General features: G+C 46.6%; 1 protein-coding gene across 2 annotated transcripts in view; it reads right to left on the bottom strand.

Annotated features, from left to right (window-relative positions):
• Positions 1-13,850: 13,850 nt before the first annotated feature.
• LOC144607060 (leucine-rich repeat and immunoglobulin-like domain-containing nogo receptor-interacting protein 3) overlaps positions 13,851-23,319 on the bottom strand; it is a 108,306-nt gene continuing 98,837 nt past the window's right edge. The window contains exons 2-3 of one of the 2 annotated variants that reach the window (XR_013549050.1): positions 17,686-22,027; positions 13,851-14,097 (exon numbers count right to left, since the gene is read on the bottom strand). Coding sequence is in view for 1 of the 2 variants with exons in the window: in XM_078423633.1 (XP_078279759.1) it covers positions 20,171-22,015 (1,845 nt within the window). In the remaining variant the exon portion in view is untranslated. Of the gene's footprint in view, positions 14,098-17,171; positions 22,028-23,319 lie in introns of those variants that run through there. The other variant, XM_078423633.1, reaches the window with a different exon arrangement.

Here is a 23,319-nt window from a genome sequence, read left to right as displayed (position 1 = left end):
TGAAAGCAAGTTCTGTCGATAGAATAGGCAGAAGCACGGCAGGGAGTGAGGAAGGACTGCTGGATTAACTTGTGTTTAGATCAATGTGAGAGGGGTTTCTTAACCACATATCTACCTGTGGTGCCTCCTTCAATTATCTTTGGATTGACCCACCAAGGTCCCTTTGTTCCTCGATACTCTTTGTATTCCCAAATGATCTGATCTGTATTCCGCCACCCTATTCAGTTAGATCCTCATTGCTGAAACAATTCAACCACTCAACACATGAAGATCTGCCAGCTCCTGGAGCTTGTGGAAGATTCTGTTGGGAATATTCCTTTAATTCACCCAAGCTGCACGACCCTCTCTGCACAAGCGTGACATCTGTTTCCAGGGCTCTCGGACGGCTTAGGACAATCCGTTGACAGAAAGCACAATCAGGAGATGGAAACGAGAGACCATCTTTAGTTTATCAGCGTGAAGATTTTTTTTTTAAGTTTAGAGATACAGCACGGAAACAGGCCCTTCTGCCCACCGAGCCCGCACAGACCCGCGATCCCCGCACATTAACACTATCCTATAATTTACAGGAACAATTTACACATACACCAGGCTAATTAACCTACAAATCCGTACGTCTTTGGAGTGTGGGAGGAAACCGAAGATCTCGGAGAAAACCCACGCGGTCGCGGTGAGAACGTACAAACTCCATACAGATAACACCAATAGTCAGGATCGAACCCGGGTCTCTGGCGCTGTAAGCGCCGTAAGGCAGCAACTCTACCGCTGCACTACCGTGCGTGATGAATGAGTGATCACAACAACTTAAGATGCTGAATGAACGTTCCTGATCTTTACTCAAACTATACAAAACATTTGTCACTTTAAACACTAGATAATCATTTCTAAGGCATAAAATGAGGTTAGTCGGAGATAGACATTAATAAAAAACGAATAAAAACTCCAGAAATATAACAAAGATGAGCTCAGAAGGGCAGTGAAATAAACACATTGTAGCTTTACCTTAAAATATGTCATTGGGTCAAACCAGGACAGACTGGGACACATCGGGACAGACCAGGACAGACCGATAAAGACCGGGATAGACCAGGTAATTTCGGGACACATCAGGACTGATTGGGACAGACCGGGATACACTGGGACAGACCGGGATAGACCAGGTCACTTTGCGACACATCGGGACAGACCGAGATAGACTGGGACATGCCGGGATATATTGGGACAGACCAGGATGCATTGGGACAGACCGGGACAGACTGGGACATACCGGGATACATTGGGACAGACCAGGATACATTGGGACATACATTGGGACAGACCGGGATAGACCAGGACATTTTGGGACACATCGGGACAGACCGGACACATCGGGACACATTGGGACAGACCGGGACAGACCGGGATACACTGGGACAGACTGGGGTTACACTGGGACAGAACGGGATACACTGGGATAGATTAGGATAGTCTGGGACAGACGAGAACAGACCGGGACAGACCAGGTTACACTGGGACAGACCAGGATAGATCAGGACAGACTGGGACAGACCAGGACAGAATGGGACAAACCGGACACACGTTTATATCACTTAAATCACTTAAATATATTCTCAGAGTAAGCACATCATCTTTTCAATAGTTTTTCTTTTGCAAATTATTTAACTTCCTTTGAGATCAAGAGTGTTCAACTGTTGTATGTACCGAAATGGAACAATGAGATTCTTAATCGCAGTTCAACAGGTTTGTAAACACAGTGCTCAAAGGATAATATAACAAACAAACAAAAGAAATTCAATAAATGTGCAAACTCCGCACTGGCAGCATCCGAGGTCAGGATCGAACCTGGGTCTCTGGTGCTGTGAAGCAGCAGCTCTACCAGCTGCACTGCTGCTAGTTGGAAAAGAGAGGTGGGCACAGATTGGAGGCTTCCACGTCCCCTCAACGCCATCAGTCTGAAGAAGATTCCCTCCCCAGATCCTGTATCCACTTATCACTCACCAGACTTTGTCCTGCCCCTCTCTTTTCCAGCTTTCCCCCTCCATCTCAATCAGCCTGAAGAAAGGGCAGGCAAAACCAAAATGCTGCCAGTCCTTTTCCTCTACAGATGCTGCCTGACCCCCCTGAGTTCCTCCAGCACTTCGTTTTTTATTGCGCAACATTGAGACTTAACGCCAGCAACACCCAGCACACTTTTGGACGATCAAAGAAAAGTTTTGTTCAAAACATTAGCTTAATCCCTGGGATTGATCCCTGGGATGGCGGGACCTACATATGAGGAAAGACTGGATAGTCTGGGCTTGTACTCGCTGGAATTTAGAAGACTGAGGGGGGATCTTATAGAAACATATAAAATTCTTAAGGGGTTGGAGAGGCTAGATGCGGGAAGATTGTTCCCGATGTTGGGGGAGTCCAGAACCAGGGGTCACAGCTTAAGGATAAGGGGGAAGTCTTTTAGGACCGAGATGAGAAAACATTTCTTCACACAGAAGGTATTCTCTGCCACAGAAGGTAGTTAAGGCCAGTTCATTGGCTATATTTAAGAGGGAGTTAGATGTGGCCCTTTTTGCTAAAGGGATCAGGGGGTATGGAGAGAAGGCAGGTACGGGATACTGAGCTGGATGATCAGCCATGATCATATTGAATGGCGGTGCAGGCTCGAAGGGCCGAATGGCCTATTCCTGCACCTATTTTCTATGTTTCTATGTTTCTATGTTTATCGAAAGCAGTGCTCTTTTATTGCCTGCAGAGATGGAGTGGGATCATTAGACATGATACACGTGTCCTTAATCCCAAACCCACGGCAGAAGACTACAGCCGAATCTTTCAGTCTGGCTTCAGCCCATTTTATTTCACCTTTGTTAAATAGGGAAGGGATGGCTGGCTGGAGTCTGTGTGACATTTGATTCTTTCTCCTCATCCTTTCAGGTTGAAAGTTTGGGGTTTAGAAACTGTAATCCCAAACTCTTCATTTTAGAAGTTCTGAAAAACTCCTAAGCCTAATCCTGGATTTAAATTATGCATCAGACAAATGACCAGATTATCTAGAGGCTGTGTAGAAACCCACAAGTTTAATTTTGTTTGAAAGCACCCAAATAGCTTGATAGCTGATCTCCTTGCGCAACTGACAAGGTGCTTTCAGGATAGATTTAATACACTAGCCTCTAATAATGGAATTTCAATTCCATATGCCTCGATTCATCTTTTATGCTTGTCCTTCTCCACGGTAATGAAAATCATCAGGCTATTTCTCTGAATGGCAGATTGTTCAGTGGTTGTTTCCTGAACATCTGAAATCAGTTAACTTCCCCTGGGTCTCAACAGGAATTGCAAAACAAATAGGAGACTACTCTGCCATCTTCCTGTGATGCAGTTTGCTTGACATTATATGAATCAGCGGTCACGGAAATGTTTAACATTTTCTGTTCTAAATTACAATGAAGTCCACAAATGCCTACAAGGCAGGTGCACAGTTGTCCCAGATGATGAGGCTCATGGCCACAACTCAAACCGAGGAAATTAATCGCGGCATTTACATTGTAGATCTATCAGAAATAATTATTCAACTGGCTTGTCACAACGCAGGGATCCCTAATTATATTAAGACAAGGTTTGCTTATTCATCAGCCTTGGCACAGCCGAGGTTAGGCTGGAACTCATTGTATAATCAATGTTCTCCCTTGTCCGATTTCACGGCCCAACTGCAGGGGAAGAGGTAGCTAATCAGGCGCAGATCAGTAACATCTGATTTTCGGGTAAAAAAACATTTTCAAATGGGGATGTTATTGCCATTGGAGCGTGCTTTAAAAGCATGTTGAAGTGGCGTGACACACATGAGCGTGTGCTGGTTTTGCAAGGATCCCCCAGCAGTTATATTCGATCAGATAGGAGCATGAAGTTATCACGTATGACGGAACAGGTCATGCCTCATGTAACCTGCAAGGGAGCATCAGACCATAAGACATAGGAGCAGTATTAGGCTATTCGGCCCATTGAGTCTGCGCCACCATTCGATCTATTTTCCCCTCTCAATCCCATTCTCCTGCCTTCTCCCTGTAACCTTTGACGTCCTTACTGAGAGTGAAGATTCAGGGGAGGTTGGGGGGGGAGTGACTGAGGAGAGAGGGTTGGGGGTAGAAGGTTGGGTGACAGAAGGAGCAGTAATGAGGTGGGAGGGGGCACGATGGCATGAAGGCAAAACAAATGAAATATTACTGGGGCCGAGAGATTAATGACTGCGTTTAGTTCAGAGATACATTGTGGAAATAGGCCCTTCGGCCCACCGATTCCACACCGATTAATGATCACCCGTACACTAGGTCTATGTCCTACACACTAGGGGCGATTTACTGAAGCCAATTAACCTACAAACCGGCATGACCTTGGGATATAGGAGGAAATCGGAGCACCCGGTGGGAAACCAAGCGGTTACTGGGAGAACGTGCAAACTCCGCACAGACAGCAGCTGTAGTCAGAATCGAACCCCAATCAGCCACAGCAGGAAATGCAACAGCAGATGAAATATTCCCCTCTCCAAGCAGGACAACATCAAAGCAGCATCATCATCTCTCACAGATGGAAGGATGGCGACCAGATAAGAATCTAGAGTTGCAGTGAATGGAGGAATATGGATCACGTGCAGGCAGAGGAGATTAGGTTAACTCGGCATCATTTTTGGCATGGACATTGTGGGCCAAAGGGCCTGTGCTGTACTGTTCTATACATGTTCTTATAAAGTTACAGGGCGTGCACCCATAGATGTCCTTTGTAAACAAGAGCGTTCTATTTCATTGTCACGTTATGGGATCATCGTTGGGGACCTAGGATGGGTGAACTTCCCTTGCCACTGATGCATAATTCAACAGAACAAGTAATTGCAACGCAGAGACATAAGAGATGGAGATGCTGGAATCTTGAGCAAAAATGCAAACTGCTGGAGGAACTCAGTGGGTCAGGCAGCATCCGTGGAGGGAATAGACAGATGGCCTTTCAGATGGAGAGCCATCCTCAGGATATTCTGGTGTGTTGTGTGGCCTGCTGTGTGGAGTTTGTAGGTTGTCCATTGACCGTGTGAGTTTTGACTAAGTGCTCCAGTTTCCTCCCACATTGGCCTCTGTAAATTGCCCCAAGTGTGTAGGGAGTGGATGAGAAAGTGGGATAGCATAGATCTAGTGTGATCAATGGTCGGTGTGGACTCAGTGGGCTGAAGGGCCTGTTTGCTTGTGTCTTTAAACTAAACTATCTACCCTATCTATGCCTCTCATAATTTTATATAACTTTATCATGTCCAGGTCATAAGAGCAGAATTAGGCCATTTGGGTCATCGAGTTCACTCCACCATTCAATCATGGCTGATCTATCTTTCCCTCTCCATCCCATTCTTCTGTCCTCTCCCTGTAGCCTTTGACACCCTTACTAATCAAGAATCTGGCACATCTACGCCTTAAAGATAACCAATGACCCAGCCGACTGTGGCAATGAATTCCATATTCTACCATGTCACCTCTCAGCTTCTTTCACTCTTGGCAAAACAGAACCAGCCTGTCCAATCTGCCCTGACAACTCCATCCCCCAACACACTCACAACTGACTGGCTTCGATGGGGCATCTTGGTTAACATGGATGAGTTGGGCCGAAGGGCCAGTTTCCATGCTGTGTGACTCTATGACCCTTAACATGTTTGACTATCCCCAGGCATGTGCCCAGGAGTGGAGCGCCGTCATGTGACAGGCAGCGTGAAATGTTACGCAATCTGCACGTGGAGAACTTTACAACATTGAACGTCTCCAGAATGCTCTTGAAACCTCTCCAGGAACATCTGCAGCACAGTCCACATGTGTGAGGTCCTAATGTGTAGGAAGGAACTGCAGATGCTGGTTTACACCGAGGATAGATACAAAATGTTGGAGTGACTCAGCGGGACAGGCAGCATCTCTGGATAGGAATGGATGATGTTTCGGGTAGGGATCCTTCTTCAGACTGAGAGGTCCTCATATACCTGTTTCTATTAAACACCCAACGTATGCTATGTAGCGTCACTCCTTCCATGCTAAGATAAGGTGAATGGACAGTGTCTTTTACCCAGAGCAGGCAAATCAAGAACAAGAGGACATAGGTATAAGATGAAAGCGAAAAGAGTTAATAGGAACATGAGGGGCAACTTCTTCACTCAGAGAGTGGTGAGTATTTGGAATGAGCTGCCAGAGGAAGTAGCTGAGTTAGGTACAATACAGCATTTAAAAGACATTTGGACAAGTACATGGATGGGAAAGTTTTAGAGGGATATGTGCCAAACACAGGCTACCTTGATTGGCATGGACGAGTTCGGCTGAAGGACCTGTTTCCGTGCTGTATGACTCTATCCCTAGAAATTCCACAGGGATTCTCGGGAGAATGATAGACAACGCTTCATGCAATGTGATGAACACAGATATCTATTAGCCAGCAATCGTCTAAACAGCATTGGAACAACCACAGTGATTTGTATTTAATGTGGTTAAATATCCCAAGGCACTTTATGGGAAGGAGCTCAACCAAAATTTGGCATCAAGCCATATAAGGAAAATTAGGATAAAAAACTGGCTCAAACTAACAGGTTTTAATGAACATTTTAACAGAAGAGAGTGAATCGGTGAGATTTAGGGGTGGAATTAAAGAGTCTGGAGCTAGCTTAAGAAAATAGGAGCAAGAATAGGCCACTCAGTCCCACGAACCAGTCTGATCGTTCAAATCATCATGGTTGACCCCCCCTATTTCAGGTTGGACAAACTGGGATTATTTTCTCTGGACTGCAAGTTGAGGGGAAGCCTGCCAGAAGCATATAACATTATGAGATGCATATATAGGGCAGGCAGAATCATTTACTCAAGGTGGAAATATTAAAGACAACAGGGCATAGGTTTAGGTTGAGATGGGCAACGTTTAAAGGAGATGTGCAGGGCAAGTTTTATTACACAGCTGGGAGCTGGAACGCAGGATGGTGAATGAGGCACTTATGATGGTGGCATTTAAGAGACTTTTAGACAGGCAAAGGACACAAAGTGCTGGAGTAACTCAGCGGGTCAGGCAGCATCTCTGGAGAACATGGCTAGGTGACGTTTCGGGTCGGGATCCTTCTTCAGATTCAAAGCGCCACCTGCCCATGTTCTCCAGAGATGTTGTCTGACCCGCTGAGTTACTCCAGCACTTTTTCCCCTTTTGTGTAAATCAGCATCTGTAGTTCCTTGTTTCTACTTTTAGTCTGGTACATGGATATGTAGGGAATGGAGCGAAATGGGTTACATACAGACAGAAAAGATTAGTTTAACTTGGCAGCATGTTCAGCATGGACATTGTGGGCTGAAGGGCATGTTCCTGTGCTGTTTTATGTTCCTGAACCATTTAGTGCAGGAGATGTTCACTCCGCTAAAGGTCGGGATTGCAGACGTGAGTACCTGCCAGCAGAGGGCAGAGGTTTCCCTCTTAGGAGTGGAGCTACTGTCTGCTTAATAACATGAACTAATTGTAAACTTACAACAATGTAACTCATAACAGAAATTATTCAATGATGTACACCCTATCATTATAATGTACAACTCACTTACCAGTTATCACTCTGTGTTATAAATTGAGACACAATAATCCTTGATGAGCTGTTCATTTTCTTGGCTGAATATTTCAAACAATTTCAACAACAACCACTTCTCAGCTTCAAAATAACTTCTTCCTGTTTACAGACTTTTTATTTAACTGGGTGTATTTCAAACCATTCTCCATTGAATCTCACCAGAACTGCTGATGTCATAGAGTCAAAACAGATATGGAAACAGGCCCTTTGGCCCAACTTGTCCATGCCGTTTGAGACGCCCCTTCTATACTAGTCCAATTTGCCCAGGTTTGTCGCATATTCCTCTACCCATGTACCTGTCCAAATGTCTTTTAAATGTTGGTATAGTATCTGCCTCAACTACCTTCTCTGGAGTCTAAAGAAGGGTCTCTACCCGAAACGTCACCTTAAACCTTCACCCTCAAGTCTCTGATTCCCCTTCTCCATCCAAGTAACTGCTTGATTTCTCTCGGCTTCACCCCTTTCTCCTTCAGAAACCAAGTGCCAGTTACCTTTCTTAGGATTGATTGCATCAGCTTGAGGCCGAAATACTCCTGATACTTCTTGTTGGCCTTGTGAAGCTGTCAACATTTGATGAATGGGTTGTCTGACAGATACAGCATGGAAACAGGCCCTACCTGTACATGACGATCAAGGCAGCAGGCAGCATCCTGGTTAGTCACGTTTGTCTGGATTTGCCCCATATTCCTCCCTGCCATTTCTAACCATATAAATGGCCAAATGTCTTTTGAAGCTCATAAATGTATCTGCTTCTGTAGCTTCATCATGCAGCTCATTCCAGGTACAGACTACCCGTACTATATATAACGTAGCTCCTTTTGTATTTTTAAATTGCAGTAATAGAAATAACCTTATACATATTAAAAAATATACTTATCTATATACTACAAAAACTCAGATCTTGTATATTAATATATATATATATCCGTATGAAGCCTTCGGTGATTTCGGCAAAACAGTAAACCGCAGCGCCACCATTTTTGCACCGCCTTAATCGCCACTCTCCCGGCTGGTGCCAATGATATTTTTTTATTTAAATTGGTCTTATATTTTTTAAGTTACAGAGGTTTTAAAGTTTAAACATTTAATTTCTAACCGATTTTTTGAAGGGCTTCAGCGTTTGACGTCACAATGCCCCTTATGAGATGAGCTCGCACCCCGCCCCCCACCACCACAATTCATGCAGATATATATAAATATATTTGTATGTATGTATATTTCTCTGAGTGACAAGTGGACCTGCAGCCAAAACGGTCAACCGCAGCGCCACAATTTCAGCGCCACCTTAATCACCACTGTCCTGGCGACTGTTTATAACAAGTTTTATTTACATTGGTCGTATATAGTTTAAATTAGAGACATTTTAAAGTTTAAGACTTTCATTTCTAAACACATTTTTTCCAAGTGCTGTGCGTCTGACGTCACCAGAGAGGCACGGCCTCTCCTCACTCGCACCAACAAGATGGACGCCGTTAGCGGAGCCGCCCGCCCGCACGCAATCACCGCCTCCCCTCTCCTCTCCCCGCACTTCCCACTCTCCCACACCCGGGGGACACTCCAGAGCAGGAGGGAGATGGTCGGACTGATGGTCCAATCATCCGGAGAGAGGGGGTGGGGGAGGTGGGGGTGGGTGAGGAGGGGTGGAGGAGAGAGGGGGTGGGGGAGAGTGAGAGTGGTGCTGGGAGAGGAGAGGATGGGGGATGGGGGGAGGAGAGAGTGGGGGAAAGGGCGGGTAGAGGAGAGTGAGAGTGGAGCTGTGGGAGGAGAGAATGAAGAGGTGGGGGGAGGAGAGAGTGGTGGAAAGGGGGGGTGGAGGAGAGTGAGAGTGGGGGCGGGAGGGAAAGTGGGAAGGAGGGCAGTGTGGGGTGGGGAGGAGGGAAGAGTGGGGGTGGAATGGAGGGGTGGGGGGAAGGGGACAGCAGGGGTGAGGGGGAGGAGGGTGTGGTGATGGAGGGATGAGAGAGTGGGGGTGGGGGAGAAGGGGGAAAGTGGGGGGCAGGGAAGAGGGGAGAATTGGGGGTAGGGAGGGGGGGATGAGGGGGATTGATTAGGGGTTGAGGGTGCTACAACAATACAGAAGAGGCTTTGGGTCCAAGGCTCCTCGGTCACACCCTCTCCCCTTCCCTGTACCGTCTTTAATTGCGCTCCCCCTCCACTGGAGGAGCACGACACCACGGTGAAGGAGAAAATAGATGGCCGCTGGCAGGACGGTGTCAGTGGCTCCCTCTCCCCATTACACCGCCCCCTTTTTTTGGGGGCTCATTAAACATCATCGCCATCTTTTTACCGGAGGGAAGGGAGGGACCTGCCGGCATCTGCGGCACCCATGGCAACGGCGCTGTCGGCCGCACCGGCACCCATGGCAACAGCGCTGTCGGCCGCACCGGCACCCATGGCAACGGCGCTGTCGGCCGCAGCGGCACCCATGGCAACGGCGCTGTCGGCCGCACCGGCACCCATGGCAACGGCGTTGTAGGCCGCAGGCTCCGGGTTAGCACCGACTCACCCGAGGAGTTTTCCTCTCATCTCCCTTTCCCTCCCCTCCCCTCCCTGTGGAAGCTGGTGTAAATGTTGTACACGGCCGTGCATCCATAGGCCGCGCAACTGGTCGGCATGGAGGGTAGGAGTGGGAGGGAGGAGAGAATGTGGGGGTGGGGGGAGGAGAGTGGGGGAAAGTGGGGCTGGGGATAGTGAGAGTGGGGCTGGGGAGGAGAGAATGGGGGATGGGGGGAGGAGAGAGTGGTGGAAAGGGGGGTGGAGGAGAGTGGGGGTGGGAGGGTGGGAGGGAGAGTGGTACTGGGGAAGAGGGCAGGGGACAGCAGGGCTGGGGGGAGGAGGGGTGGTGGTGGGGGGATGAGGGGGTGGTGGAGAAGGGGGACAGTGGGGGTCAAGGAAGATGGGAGAGTGGGGGGTAGGGAGGGGGGGATAAGGTGGCTTGAGTAGGAGCTTGAGTAGGGGGTTGAGGGTGCAACACCAATACAGGAGAGGCTTTGGGTCCAAGGCTCGGTCACACCCTCTCCCCTGTACTGCCTTTAATTGCGCTCCCCCTCCCCTGGAGGAGTACGGTACCACAGTGAAGGAGAAAGAAGGTGGCCACTGGCAAGACGGTGTCAGTGGCTCCATCTTCCTTTCCCCACACCCCTTTCCCCCCTCCTCACCCTCCCCTCTCCACTCCTCCCACCCCATTTTCCCCTCCTCACCCACCCCTCCCCTCTCCCCCCCCCCCCCCAATTGAGATTCATTTTTTTTTTTTTAACAAACAATTTATTTTAAAGAAAAAACGCGCGAGGGGGGGGGGGGGGGATGGGGTGGTGGTGGGGGGATGGGAGAGTGGCGGTCAGGGAAGATGGGAGAGTGGGGGGTAGGTGGGGGGGGGATAAGGGGGATTGAATAGGGGGTTGACGGTGCTACACCAATACAGGAGATGCTTTGGGTCCAAGGCTCCTCGGTCACACCCTCTCCCCTTCCCTGTACTGCCTTTATTTGCACTCCCCCTCCCCTGGAGGAGCACGACACCACAGTGAAACATAGAAAGTAGGTGCAGGAGTAGGCCATTCGGCCCTTCGAACATGCACCGCCATTCAATATTATCATGGCTGATCATCCAACTCAGTATCCTGTACCTGCCTTCTCTCCATACCCCCTGATCACTTTAGCCACAAGGGCCACATCTAACTCCCTCTTAAATATAGCCAATGAACTGGTCTCAACTACCCTCTGTGGCAGAGAATTCCACAGATTCACCACTCTCTGTGTGAAAAAAAAACGTTCTCATCTCGGTCCTAAAAGACTTCCCCCTTATCCTTAAACTGTGACCCTTTGTTCTGGACTTCCCCAACATCGGGAACAATCTTCCTGCATCTAGCCTGTCCAAACCCTTAAGAATTTTGGAGTGAAGGAGAAAGAAGATGGCCGTTGGAAGGATCGTGTCTGTGACTCCCTCTCCCCGTTCCCCTCCCCCACCATTCCCCCCTCATCACCGACACCACCCCTCTCCACCCCCCCCCCGTCCTCTCCACCACCACCCCCTACTCTCCGCCCCCCCTCCTCCTCTTCCCCCCCCCCCCCCCCCCACTGAGATTGATTTCTATTTTTTTTAACAGACAATTTATTTTAAAGAAAAAAGCAATTTCCCCAGGTTACAATGGAAACCCTACGAGGACGGGCCCAACGGGCCCAGTTGGTCTAGTACATATTAAAATTATGTTGCCATTGCGAGTCAGAAACTCTCTAGCCTCTAACCCCCTTTTCACCATTGACACAGTTGTCTTCATGACATGACTCGATAAAGCGAGGTTTGTTAGGGACACTACAATCGTGTTACATAGAATTATGCCTAGCTAGCGAAGAACCCATCTGAAGAAGGGTCCTGACCCGAAATGTCACCTGTCTGTGTTCTCCAGGGATGCTGCTTGACCTGCTGACTTACTACTGCACTTTTTTGTGTAAACCAGCATCTGCAGTTCCTTGTTTCTACAGTCAAAGACTTCATTCTGCTGGACTGAGTGGCACACACACACACAAACACACGAGTTGGGAGCAAGATTTGACCACTTAACTCCTCGAGTCTTCTCCGCCATTCAAGGAAGATCATGGCTGATCTAATTGCAACTTCAACCTGGCATCCTCTCAGGATTTCCTGTCAGCTCTCACCCCTTGCTCATGAAGAATCTATCTACCTCTGTCTTAAGCCATTCAAAGGCACTGATTCCACCGCTCTTTGAAGGAGAGAACTCCAAACACTAGTGATCAAAGAAAACAATTCACCTCATCTCAGGCAGAAATGAACAGCACCTTTCTTTTAAAATGTGTTTCCTCGTGGTGGATTCTCCCACAAGAGGATACACCTTCTCTGCATCCACTCTGTTGAGGCTCCCCACGGACATCTATGTTTTTATGTTTAAGTACCTTCTCAATGTCTGAACTCTAATGGATACGCACCTTACCTGTCCAACCTTTCTTCATAAGCCAACCTGCCTATTGCACGTATCAATGCAGTAAGGGGCCTGTCCCACTTTGGCGATTTTTTAGGCGACTGCCGGCGACTGTCAAAGTCGTAGCAGATCGCCAAAAAAATTAACCCTACGACAATGTCCACGACAATGACCATGACAATGCCCACGACAACCTACCACATAGGCGATGGCAAGCTGACGACAACCGGCGACTCAGTCTTCGCTACATAGGGCGGCCACTACGACAGGGACCACGGCAAGCAAGACAACCAACGGCAACCTGCACTTATGTGGAGGTGTCACAAGCACAACTCACACGTGAACAAACCGACAGCAAGGTCCGTCCAGTGAAATTTCTAGGTATATTTTGCATTCGTGTGAAGTGGCCGTTAAAAAAAAAAAGTTTCGGAATTTATTGAATTTCGAAGTACTTTATCATGACACCTCATTCAAAGATTCTAGTCGCATTAATTTTGACCATTAAAATCAAAAGCTGACACACGCGCTGCGCTATGAGAACACTTTTCATTCATTTATTTAGATCAATGAGGCAAGCACATCCACAGGCATTTCACTATGTTTATTAAAGGCCAAAGCTCACACATTGACAGACACTACTAACACAAAGATAAACTGAGTTTTACTGCTATGCTGTTTGTAGGGGGTATGCACACCTGACCAGAAAGGACAGTGACGTGTGAAATGGTCTGGCTGGACCTTGCTGTCCTTATGGTCAGGTGTGCATACCCACCTATTTTTTAAAAAATCACCGAAATCAACTTTATTCAAAAACTCTTTGAATGAGATGTCATGATAAAGTACAGGCGACAACCTTGCAAACCTGGGGACAGCATGCGACAGCGCCCGCAATAAGCAACGATACCGGCCGACAAGCCTGCTGTTGCTGAGAAATTTCATACCGGATGATTTCTCAGCGACGCGCCGAGATCCACTACGATTCTTTGAAGACTCCTCATGATCATGCCCGCGACACCCCGGCGAACTGTTGGCGACAGCCTAGTCGCCGGCAGTCGCCTTAAAATTGCCTAAGTGGGACAGGCCCTTAAACCTTCTCTGAACACAGTAACGTCCTTTCTTAAATACTATGCGTGGTGTTCCAGATAAAGTCTCAACAATCGAACTTGTTCAATTCCCCACACAACAAACCACAACATTCTGATAGCTTTCTCATTACTTTGCAGATGAAATTAAAGGTAGTACATTTTGGTAGGTAGACATGAGTCTCATGTTTAATTGTGATATGTACCAACTACAGAACAAAAATATCCTTACTTGCAGCAGCAAAGCAGGCATGTAAACACAATGCACACAGCTAATATATAATAAACAAAAATTCAAAATTAATTGATTTAAAAACCACAATACGTGCAAATAAAGCTAGAGTCCTCGTGCAACATTAGTAGTCCATAGTTCATTGCTGTGGTTAGTGCTACGTTGTTCTCAAAAGCCAAATAGTTGTTGGGAAGAAACTATTCTTGAACCTGGTGGTCACAGTTTTCAGGCTTCTGTACCTTCTTCCTGAGGGAAGGAATGAAATGAGAGTGTGAGCAGAGGGAAGTGATAAGGTGCAAGAACAGGGTATCTATGCACATGAATCTCTCAGCATCATTAAACTTTACCTAATTTCAGAACCTCCTTCAGTTTTTACAGTATTGTTCTTTTCTATCAAACATGTGTTCACAGTTTACAACAAATTGGTTTTAATTCAATTTTGGCAGTAAGCGCTACTCTAAAGCATAGGCATGGATTAGACTTGGTGACTGGTGTGCATTGCAAAATTCATCTTACATATTTAATGTTTGTTTTTACAGAATTCTCTTATTTTACAATTAGGTAACTTTACACTAACTTTGTTCTCCTGAATTTGTAATGTTTCCTTTAACAGGGGAACATTTGACTTCAAGGTCAAACAAATGTCCAGGTGATATTCTAAAACAAGAACTTAAGATAAGCCCTTACAAATGACAGGAAAGTATCAAGTAACCTAAGTCAGTCAAATTGAGGGCAAGCACATTCAATGAAGTGTATTGTAATGGCTGTTTCCCAGACAATGGGGCAAGACAAGGTTATTGCAGAGGGATGGGTCACGAGATGGAATAGTAATATTTGTTGGGGAGGGATGGGAGGTGAAGTAGAATAATATTTATCCAGATAATACCTAGCTTACTGCTGTCCCAGTGCCTTTCTCTCAGATTACTGACTCTCCAAGGATGTCGGCAGGGCCTTTCTTTAAAGTCTATCCATAATGGCCTTGAGAAGATGCTGTTGAAACACCTTCTTGAACCACTGCAGTCCTCCTGTTGAGGGCCCACCCATAGAAATGTGAGGTCAGGAGCTCCAGGATTACACCTGTGCTGATGAAGGAAAACCAGGCTGGTGGTCCAGGAACAATGGGAAACATTGTAAGATATAGAAGCTGGAAAGCATGCACCACCAGAGTCAGGAATAGCACCTCCCCTCTCGCCCCCCCCCCCTCCCCCCCACACTCCCCCGTTAACAGGCTCCTGAATTGTCCTTCCAAAAGCTCAGCTACTGCTTAGAACTGGTGGGCATTGGACTTTGCCTCTGAAACTGATGCGCTACAATGCTGACAACTATATTCTGCATGCTATATCTTCCCCTTTGCTCTACCTATTGTTCTTGAGTTTGGCCTGATTGTATTTATGTGTAGTATTAGAGTCATAGAGCTCAGTTCAGTCTCAGTTTGGTTTATTGTCACGTGTACCGAGGTACAGTGAAAAGCTTTTGTTTGCTGCTAACCCGTCAGCAGAAAGACAATACATGATTACAATCTAGCCATTTACAGTGTGTAGATACATGATAAGGGAAAAACTTTTAGTGCAAGGTAAAGCCAGCAAGGTCCGATCATGGATAGTCCGCGGTTCATCAAAGAGGTAGATAGTAGTTCAGCACTGCTCTCTGGTTGTGGTAGGATGATTCAGTATCTTTCCCCTACTAAATGCCCTCAACAAAACCCATGAACAATATGGATAGGAAAGGTACAGAGGAATGTGGTCCAAATGCGGGCAGGTGGGACTAGTGTAGTTGGGGGATCTGGGTTGGCGTGTGTAAGTTCAGCTGAAGGGTCCGTTTCCGCGCTGTAGAACTCTATTACAATCAGTCCCTCTGCACCGGCACATCATAGCTGTGGGGTGGTGGCTCAACAACATCTATTGTAGCTTCTCTCTCAGGAATACTTCAGTATAACTCCTTCTGTACTACCCTGCTGAGTCAGAGGATCTGAAATATTGATGGGAAAGCATTGGAAGACACAAAAGGTAATTGATAGCCATATGGATGAACAAAGGCCAGAGATGAAAAGCCAGGTGTGACACAAAAGGATCAAAGAATTGTGAATTGTTAAAAGGTAAGTTGTACCTTGGATGTACAATGTTTATTTAAAAGAATTGCTTTGTAATGCATTTTACACAACTTGTAAGAATCAGCACAAGGGGACATCTAGTGGTGAGACCTTTTAATTGCGAATAGGCAGAACCAGCATGTTCATTATCTTGAACAAGAGTCAAAGTGCTGGAGGAACTCAGCGGGTCTGGCAGAGTCTGTGGAGGGGATGGACAGATAACATTTCGAGTTGGGACCCTTCTTCTTATTGTAGTAAGGGCGAGAATGCTGTAGGTGAGGTGGGGGCAGAGAGTCCGATGGAAACTCTCACCTTCTCAGCAGATCGTAGCAGTGGATTCATAGATGTTCTGATTTTTCATTTGCAGATTGCACAGCTTGAGTTCCTGCTGTGATTAGTGACCCAAGACTGCATGAAATTGCAGAGGGTTGTGGATTTAGACCAGTCCATCAAACAGACTAGACTTCCCATCCACTCTCCATCACTGACTCTGTCTGCACCTTGGGATAGCAGCCGACGTAATCAAAGATCACTCACACCCTCGTCATTCCCTCTTCCCTTCAGGCAGAAGATACAAAGGTTTGAGAGCATGTATCACCAGATTCACAAACAGCTTCTTCCCTGCTCTTATTAGACTTTCAAATGGGCCTCACATATGCTAGGGATGAGATCCCGATCTCCCAACCTATCTGGTTGTGGCCTTTGTGCTGTTTTATCTGCACTTTGCTGTAACACTATATTGAAGAAGAGTCCCAACCCGAAACATTACCTATCCATGTTCTCCGGAGATGCTGCCCGTTTCGCTGAGTTAATCCAGTATGTTGTGTCTTTTTCTGTAAACCAGCACCTGCAGTTCCTTGTTTCTACATTATATTCTGCACTCTGTTTATATTCTCTTTTAGACTATCTGTTGCAATCATGCATGGCATGATCTACCTGGATAGTACGCAAAACAAAATTGTTGCCTGTATGTCTGTACATGTGACAACAAACCACTACTAATGTCCATGGGTCAGGAGTCCAACATTAACAGCCAAAGACTGAATCACGGCCTAAACTACTCACCCATCTCTCCCATGGGGCATCTCCTGGCTCACCTGTGGCATAGTCTGCAGCCATTTTGGCCACTTTAGACACCTCATAACCTACTGAGACAGAATGGTAACATCTCAGCCTCTATCCCAGGAGACTATCTAAGCTAAATCCATGTCGAGAAGTTCTTTAGTCTGAAGAGGGGTCTTGACCTGAAGCATTGTCTGTCCATTCCCTCCAGAGGTGCTGCCTGACCCTTTGAGTTAATCCATTATGTTGTGTGCTTTTCTGTAAACCAGCATCTGCAGTTCCTTGGTTCTGCTCTATATTCTGCACTGTTTATATTCTGTACTCTGTACAGGTGTCAGAGGTTATGGGTAGAAGGCAGGAGATTGGGGTTTGGAGGGAGAGATAGATCAGCCATGATTGATTGGCGGAGTAGACTTGATGGGCCGAATGGACTAATTCTACTCCTATTCCTTATGACGTTATGAGTACCTCCAGCATTTTCTGCTTTGCTCAAGATTCCAGCATCTGCAGTTCCTTTGGTCTGCTAGAAATTCTTCCGTGTGCTACAGGAATTTAATCTGAAATCTGAAGGCATGTGTGGCCCATGTACCTCCCTGTTTGTTCCCCAAGCCCTCGGTGCCTATGGAAGAGAGGATCCTCCACTGGAGTAGTCATGTCCAACAGGCATGCCTTGCCCTTCTTACCTGAGACAACTCCAACTCTTGCTCCTCAGCCATGATCACATTGAATGGCGGTGCTGGCTCGAATGGCCTCCTCCTGCATCTATTGTCTATTGTCTACCACGATCTTCACACATTTTTAATGCATCCATTTACCACAGAAAATTAAAGCCAAACGTCTGTTAGACTATGGAAAATCACAGGTATTTTATTTATAACAGTGCAATTAAAACCATGATAAACTCACAATTATTTTTTGTTGAACAATTAATCATGATTACCCCTAGACATTTCCAGATTTATTATATTAACCCTCCTGCAGTTTACACAGAGAAGTACAGCGAAGTCCAATGGAAACTATGGTTTAGAGAAAAAAAAAATTATGCGACAGGTAATTTTATTCCCCAAAAAAATTGCTCTCCTGTTAGTTTTTACATATTTATATACTTTGAACAAGTTTGAAAACAGAACAGATTATTGCCATTCGATTTGGAAGCACAGGTGATATATCAGCAGTGCTTTTTATCAACGATGTGAAGATCTCTTTGTACAACATGTTCATACTGCACCCATTTGGCAGATCCACACATGGTATAAAAATGATTAACTCTATCACCACACCTTAAACAACAGAAATGTGGATAAATATTTTAATGAATTCCAGTGTTGATTTTATTCAGCACTGTCTGAAAACTACTTTGGAATTAATATATAGTTTTGATGCGCTGTTTCACAAATGTGTCTGGCCTTCTTGATATTTTATACTTTGCATCAAAGGAAAAGTAAATCCGCACTGATTCTTCAGTTTCGAATTTCATTGTTTTCTTGTCTTCTATCCCAGAACATCTCCCAACCCTATCCCTCAGCTTATGAAGGTGAGAAAGAATTCCTAGCCTTGTGTCTGTACCTGCTGAAGATTTCTTTCCTGGAGTCAATCGTGTCCCACATGCCAAGGCATCCACTTAAAAAATATATATTATCTGCTTATGAAAGTATCACAAAAGTTGAGCATTATTTATGGTGCCAGTGAAACGATGTGGATGGAAAATACATCATTGCTTTAAGAGTTTTTGATCAAGTGGGATCAAGAAACATTTGTTGCCTGGATAAAATGATGTGGAAAACTGCAGAAGTATTTTGCAGATCATCAGTAAAGATGCAATATCTTTGCAAGGATATTTTTTACAATACAATAAAAACACTCAGTTAAACAATAAAAACACTCAGTTAACAACCAGTTGTTGTAGTATCCTTGACTTTGTAAGCCAAAAAAGTGATACTATTCAGAAAATTAAAACAAGTTTCCACATACAAAAAGGTCATAATACATTTAGTCATATTCAAGAAAATTGCATAATGTAACAATTAGTCAGTTCCATTACTTTCTAACGACAAGATTGTAAAACATGTACAATCTGAAGTTATCCATGTTATTACCTATTGCATGGCCTCTAAATTGAGATGATTATTGAAGCAATAGTTTACTAGCCAGGAGGTGAAAAGATTGGCCAAAATAATCTAGGGAACATCTCCAAACAATGCTTCCAACATTAAGGAAAGATTTCAACCTTCCATCTCTCAGAGAGAGGGTGATCATGGATTCTCAAGGTCGTATAATACAGAGTGGCTGGCAACATTAAGGTTACAAATCCACTATTTAACTTAACAATCACTGCAGCCTAAGATTCTATCAATTAGGACAAGGTAAAACACAAAGTGCTAGAGTAACTCAGCAGGTCAGGCCGCTTCTCTGCAGGACATGGATAGGGGACGTTTTGGGTCGTGACCCTTCTTCAGAAAGTGTCATGGGTAGCTAAGCCAACATTTTCCTTCTGGGCTTTTACGCTTTCCTGAATATGTGGCATTTAAGAAAAATTTAAAAGGTAGATTACCTGAGTGGAATGCATAGAGAATGGATGCGAGCAAAATCTGCCCCTGCTTTGTGTTCTGGCCTTGAACCGGGTTCCCAGGCTGACAACTTCCCTTGGCCAAAGGCTAAACATCTGGATGGGAGCATCCAGCTGTTCTGGGCATCTGTCCGAAATGAGCATCTTGGCTCTGCATCTGTGCAAATGAAGGGCTCCACCTTACTCCCAAACCCTGGGCCATGTTTGACTGTGTCAAGCCGAGCTGGAAGAGTCTCCTTGCACCTCAAAGCAACCGCTCACTGGCGACGTACCCACATGAGATTCCTACCATCCCGCTTCACCCTTGGGTGAATGTGTACCACAGGGCACACGTTCAAACTAGATCACAAATCGATTTCTACCCCGATGTGTCAAAAACAGGTATTTTTGCAAACCGGACGGGTGACATTTGTCTTAGGACTGAGTGACTATGTACAGCATGCAATACTGGTCTTGCCCTAGCCTAGCCAGGGTAACTCATACACATATTATTGATGATGCTTATCATTAGAACATCATAAGCAGATGTCTATTATGGTTCAACGTGTTGACCACAGTAAGAACTTGCAACCAACCAAACAACGAACGACTGACCCACTGGGTCAGATCATCTTCATGTTGAACTTCCTGGCCCCTCCTTGACTGCTACTCGCTGCGGGCCCTTCAACCTTCCGAAAGGAATATTCCACCGAGAAGTTGTTCTTGTGGTGTCCTCTCCCCCTGCTCCACACGAACAGAATCAGAAAGCAGAAGAGTACCACCCCGAGGAAGGTGATGCAGCCCATCGCAGTGGACACCAGGATGGTTTTGAGGTCCAGAGTGAACTTCAGGAAGACCTGGGTGTCGTTGAAGGCGGTCTCGTTGAACTCCAAGAGAGCGCCGGTCCTGTTGGCAAACAGGGCACCTTCTGATCTCTGCACCTTCACGGTCAACACGGCGAAGGAGGTGTCGTTGCCGCCGGCGTTGCTGGCGATGCAGATGTGGGTGCCACTGTCGTGGGCCTGGACAAAGCGGATCTCCAGGGTGCCACCAGGCAGGATGGTGGCTCTGCCGTTGCTTCGACTGGTGATCATCCTGCGCTGTGGCGACACCCACATTATCACCGGGGCCGGCTCTCCGTCCGCCCGGCAAGTGAAGTAGACGGTTTGTCCTTCCCTTGCTGTCACCCGTTGAGGTTTCCTGTCCCGTATCTTGGGCTTCTGACAGGTGAAGTAGTCCTGGAGGGCGGTGTCCTCGAAGTCTTGCAGCCGGCTTCCCTGAATGTCCGCCGGGGAGGCGCACACTGGCTGGTTGTTGTCGAAACTGAAGGCTTTCTTCTTCTGGACGAGCCACAGGAGGCGGCAGTCACAGGACAGGGGGTTGTTGTCCAAGCGGAGAACCGCCAGTTTCCCCACCGAGTGCAGGGCACTCTCCTCCAGGGTCGCCAAGAGGTTGTTGGAAATGTTGAGCACCCTGAGCTGTCTCAGCCCCAGGAAGGCGTGTGGCTGGATGGTGCTGAGCAAGGTATTGACCATGTACAGGTGCTGCAGACGGATTAAGTCTCGGAAGGAGCCAGATTCGATGGTGGTGATGGGATTGTAGGACAAGTTCAACATCTGGAGATAGACCAGGTTTCTAAAGGCTCCGGACGGTACGGAGGAGAGGTTAGTGGTGGTTATGGACAGGTAGGTGAGGTTCAGGCCATAGAGCGTGGTGGGAGTGATGGTCTCCAGAAGTGGCCAAGAGTCGATCTCCAGTTCCTTCAGGTTATAGAGCTTCCGAAAGTTCTGCTCCTCCAGGAAGCTGATGGCAAGGTGCCGCAGACGGAGAGTGACCAGGTTTTGAAGGTAGGACAGGGATTCGCCCGAAATGGAGGTCAGGTTGCATTTTTCAATGGTGAGCTGATCCAACCCAAGCAGTCCACTGAACGCCCGCTGGGAGATGTAGACCAAATCGTTGTCACCGACTTCCAGCTGCTTCAGGTTCCTCAGATCCTGGAACATGAGATCCAACAGGATGACAATCTTGTTCTCGCTGAGGTCCAGGCGTGTCAGGTTGGCAAGCCTGGAGAACACTCCAGCGGGGATCAGCTTCAGTTGGTTTCCCCTCAGCTGCAGGGAGCGCAGGTTCAACAAGTTGCTGAAGGCCCCGGGTTCAAGGTTGGTGATGATGTTCTCGCTGAGGTCGACTTCCTCCAACAGAGGGAAGGTGGCCAGATCTCCGGAGCCGATGCAGCGCAGACGGTTTTTGCTGAGGTCCAGGACTTTGGTCTCGATGGGGATGCCTTCGGGAATGGCAGTCAGATGCTTCCTGTGGCAGAGCACGGATCTGATGTGGGGAGAGCAGTCACAGCGAGGCGGGCAGCTAACTGTGCAGCGAGTTATCAGGGCCATCAGGGTGAGACCCAGGACCTGCTGCCAACGCAGTGACATGGTGTGAAACATGATCTTACTGACACAGTCTGTCATTCTCCCGTACACCTGCGTAGAAAACAAAATAGACATTAGGGAGAGGTGAACCCGCTTGATCTAAAATAATAATGTAAAAGCAGAACATTCAGTTTAGGTTTATTGTTGACACGTGTACAGACTGCTGGCTGGTCAGCATGCAACAAAAGCTTTTCACTGTAACTCGGTACACGTGGCAAGAAACTAAAGTGAACTGCAGAAGTTAAGTGAAAAGCTTTGTTTAGCGTGCAAACTGATCAGATCAAATAAACTATACATGCATATAATATAGTCAAACTCAAGTACAATAGATAGAGCAAATGGGAAGATACAGAGTGCAGAGTAGAGTTTTCAGCATTAGAGCATAGAACTGCACAGCACAGCAACTGGCCCCATCGGCTCACAATGTTTGTGCTGAACATGATACCCAGTTAAACTGATCTCATCTGCCTGTACGTGATCTATATTCCTTGCATTTCCATGCGCCTATCTAAAAGTCTCTTAAATCCCACTATCGTATCGGCCTCTCGCCCCCACTCCCCCCAGCAAGGTGTTCCAGGCTCCCACCAGCCTCTATGTAAAAACCCTGCTCCGCCCATCTCCATTAAACTTCCCCCCTATCTAAGCTACCTTATAGCTATGCTCTCCAGCGTTGGACATTTCCACGATGGGAAAAAACGCTCTGACTGCCTACCTTATCTACTTCTATATTTTATATACTTCTACCAAGTCTCCCCTCAACCTCTTGTTTGCACACCTGCGTGGGCTTTCTCCGAGATCTTCGGTTTCCTCCCACACTCCAAGGACGTAAAGGTACAGTATGGTTTGGTAAATGTAAAAATTGTCCCTGGTGTGAGTAGGATAGTGTTAATATGCGGGGATTGCTGGTCGGCACGGACCCGGTGGGTCAAAGGGCCTGTTTCCGCTCTTATCTCTAAACTAAACTAAACTCTCCTTGCACCGAAAACCCCACTAATCCAGGCAACATTCTGGTAAACCTCTTTTGCATCCTCTGCAAAGCCTCTACATCCTTCCTGTAATGGGATCACCAGAACTGCACACAGACTTCACAAAACTCCAAATGCGGCCTAACCAAAGTCTTGTCGAGCTGCATTGTTAAGTCACAGTTCCATAGACAAAGTCCAATGTCCACAATGGGGTAGAAATGAATCAGACAGTACCCTGGTTTATGGAAGAATCATTCAGAAACCTGATACCAGAGGGGAAGAATAGATTAAGAGGGTCATGACTGAAGTATATGAATGTGGTATAGATAGGATGGTTTGTAGGAAACTATTCCCCACATCAGGGGTAGACGATTGAGA

Source organism: Rhinoraja longicauda, chromosome 28 (assembly GCF_053455715.1).
Source record: "Rhinoraja longicauda isolate Sanriku21f chromosome 28, sRhiLon1.1, whole genome shotgun sequence".
NCBI lineage: Eukaryota > Metazoa > Chordata > Chondrichthyes > Rajiformes > Arhynchobatidae > Rhinoraja > Rhinoraja longicauda.
Note: the sequence above shows the minus strand (reverse complement) of the source record. Positions and strands in the feature narration are given on the sequence as shown.